The sequence below is a fragment of the Microchirus variegatus genome (assembly GCF_963457635.1).
Source record: "Microchirus variegatus genome assembly, chromosome: 18".
NCBI classification, from domain to species: Eukaryota; Metazoa; Chordata; class Actinopteri; order Pleuronectiformes; family Soleidae; genus Microchirus; species Microchirus variegatus.
The window spans coordinates 369,019-372,500 of record NC_139819.1 but is presented as its reverse complement, the minus strand read 5'-3'; the positions used below and the strand labels follow the sequence as shown (position 1 = coordinate 372,500).

The 3,482-nt window shown below is 32.6% G+C and overlaps 1 protein-coding gene across 2 annotated transcripts in view; it reads left to right on the top strand.

The window, feature by feature from the left end:
• Positions 1 to 780, top strand: part of loxl2b (lysyl oxidase-like 2b) — a 32,572-nt gene extending 31,792 nt beyond the window's left edge. For both annotated transcript variants that reach the window (XM_083904835.1, XM_083904834.1), the window contains exon 14: positions 1 to 780. This exon is cut by the window's left edge and continues 7 nt beyond it. In XM_083904835.1, coding sequence (XP_083760961.1) covers positions 1 to 64 — 64 coding nt within the window. In that variant the 3' untranslated portion in view covers positions 65 to 780.
• Positions 781 to 3,482: the final 2,702 nt, after the last annotated feature.

Here is a 3,482-nt window from a genome sequence, read left to right as displayed (position 1 = left end):
CATAAGTCCAGAAACGGAGCTGACGTTTCCGGGACTTCTCAACAACCAGGTGACGCACAGGTAAAGACAAAGTAACGCAGAGGGAAGAGGAGGTCACTAAAACACGGAGAAAAACTGCTGGAGGATCTCGACCTCTTACGAGAACCTGGTCCTGGTTCTGTCCTCTTTTATCGTCGGTCCGAACGGAACAAAACACTTCTTCACCCTCTCACGCAACGTCGGGACAGTTTGGACGTCGTCTGGAAATCATCGCTAATGATTCTCATGATGTGGAGATAAACGCAGTCTTACTCTTCTTCTTCTTCTGAACGCGTGAGTTCATGTGCGCGGTCCACGCTCACGTGTTTATGTCATAGAATCCCGATCCTTTTGTCGATCCATGTCCGTAACTCTTCCTGTGATATGAAGCAGCCTTTACACGTACTGTATTTAAAAGAGACACTTAAAAAATCCTCAGAATTGTACACGGAAAGTCGGGAATCAAGGAAACAAACGAGCTGATTTCTTCATGTCACAGTCACCTTCTTCACGTTTAGTCCAAGTTATTTGTTGTATATTCTAAACACTTTAGTAACATATTGAGTTTGTTTTTACTCTTTCATTCCTGTCGTGTTTGTTTGTCAGTGTTTGTGAATCCTGTGTAAATTTGTATTTGAACGTTTTTACAATGGTGCTATCAAACTGTGGCCCTCTGTTTTCTGAGGGCGCGGCGACTACATGATGATGATGATGATGATGATGATGATCGTGATGTATACGAACAGTTTACTTTGAACTGAGCGCCTTCGGTTCTAATAAAGGTTAGAGTTACGGAGCAACCAAAGCTTTTTGTTCATGAGTCACTTTCTTCTTCTTTTATGATGAAAATCATCAAATCTGTTATTGCTATTGTTATTGTTACTGTTTTTAAACACTTTTTATTCCAAAATTTGACAAAAACGTCATACTATACTTTGTTGTCCAGAAATTGAAAATTTTTTGGAAATATTTTTCAAAAAATGTAAAATTTCAAATTTTGGACCAATTTTTTTTGTTCAAATTCTGGACGACATAGTATAGTATGACGTTTTTGTCAAATTTTGGACCAAATTTTTTTTCCAAATAAATTGTCAAATCTTGCGTGAAATACTGTAGTATGCCGTTTTTATCACATTTTGGATGAAGTATGACGTTTTTGTCAAATTTTGGACCAATTTTTTTTTCCAAAAATGGTCACATTATGGACGAAATATACTATTAAGTATACTAAGTATACTATACTATACGAAATAGTATAGTATGACATACTACATAGTATAGTATGACGTTTTTGTCAAGTTTTAGACCAAAAAACGTTTTTCAAAACAATGGTCAGATTTTGGACGACATAGTACAGTATGTCGTTTTTGTCAAATTTTGGACCAATTTTTTTTTTCAAAAAATGGTCACATTATGGACGACATAGTATAGTAGGACGTACTACATAGTATAGTATGACGTTTTTGTCAAGTTTTGCACCAAAAAAAGTTTTTCAAAAATATGGTCAGATTTTGGACGACAAAGTATAGTATGTCGTTTTTGTCAAAATTTGGTCAAATTTTTTTTTTCTAAAAATGGTCACATTATGGACGACATAGTATAGTAGGACGTACTACATAGTATAGTATGACGTTTTTGTCAAGTTTTGCACCAAAAAAAGTTTTTCAAAAATATGGTCAGATTTTGGACGACGTATGTCGTTTTTGTCAAAATTTGGTCAAATTTATTTTTTCTAAAAATGGTCACATTATGGACGACATAGTATAGTAGGACGTACTACATAGTATAGTATGACGTTTTTGTCAAAATTTGGTCAAATTTTTTTTTTCTAAAAATGGTCACATTATGGACGACATAGTATAGTAGGACGTACTACATAGTATAGTATGTCGTTTTTTGTCAAAATTTGGTCAATTTTTTTTTTTCAAAAAATGGTCACATTATGGACGACATAGTATAGCAGGACGTACTACATAGTATAGTATGACGTTTTTGTCAAGTTTTGCACCAAAAAAAGTTTTTCAAAAATATGGTCAGATTTTGGACGACATAATATAGTATGTCGTTTTTGTCAAAATTTGGTCAATTTTTTTTTTTCTAAAAATGGTCACATTATGGACGACATAGAATAGTAGGATGCACTACATAGTATAGTATGACGTTTTTGTCAAGTTTTGCACCAAAAAACGTTTTTCAAAAATATGGTCAGATTTTGGACGACATAGTATAGTATGTCGTTTTTGTCAAAATTTGGTCAAATTTTTTTTTTCTAAAAATGGTCACATTATGGACGACATAGTATAGTAGGACGTACTACATAGTATAGTATGACATTTTTGTCAAGTTTTGCACCAAAAAACGTTTTTCAAAAATATGGTCAGATTTTGGACGACATAGTATAGTATGTCGTTTTTGTCAAAATTTGGTCAAATTTTTTTTTTCTAAAAATGGTCACATTATGGACGACATAGTATAGTAGGACGTACTACATAGTATAGTATGACGTTTTTGTCAAGTTTTGCACCAAAAAAAGTTTTTCAAAAATATGGTCAGATTTTGGACGACATAGTATAGTATGTCGTTTTTGTCAAATTTTGGTCAAATTTTTTTTTTCAAAAAATGCTCACATTATGGACGACATAGTATAGTAGGACGTACTACATAGTATAGTATGACATTTTTGTCAAGTTTTGCACCAAAAAAAGTTTTTCAAAAATATGGTCAGATTTTGGACGACGTATGTCGTTTTTGTCAAAATTTGGTCAAATTTATTTTTTCTAAAAATGGTCACATTATGGACGACATAGTATAGTAGGACGTACTGCATAGTATAGTATGACGTTTTTGTCAAGTTTTGCACCAAATTAACATTTTTCAAAGAAATGGTCAGATTTTGGACGACATAGTATAGTATGTCGTTTTTGTCAAAATTTGGTCAAATTTTTTTTTTCTAAAAATGGTCACATTATGGACGACATAGTATAGTAGGACGTACTGCATAGTATAGTATGACGTTTTTGTCAAGTTTTGCACCAAAAAAAGTTTTTCAAAAATATGGTCAGATTTTGGACGACATAGTATAGTATGTCGTTTTTGTCAAAATTTGGTCAAATTCTTTTTTTTCTAAAAATGGTCACATTATGGACGACATAGTATAGTAGGACGTACAACATAGTATAGTATGACGTTTTTGACAAGTTTTGCACCAAAAAAACGTTTTTCAAAAATATGGTCAGATTTTGGACGACATAGTATAGTATGTCGTTTTTGTCAAAATTTGGTCAAATTTTTTTTTTCTAAAAATGGTCACATTATGGACGACATAGTATAGTAGGACGTACTACATAGTATAGTATGACGTTTTTGACAAGTTTTGCACCAAAAAAACATTTTTCAAAAATATGGTCAGATTTTGGACGACATAGTATAGTATGTCGTTTTTGTCAAAATTTGGTCAAATGTTT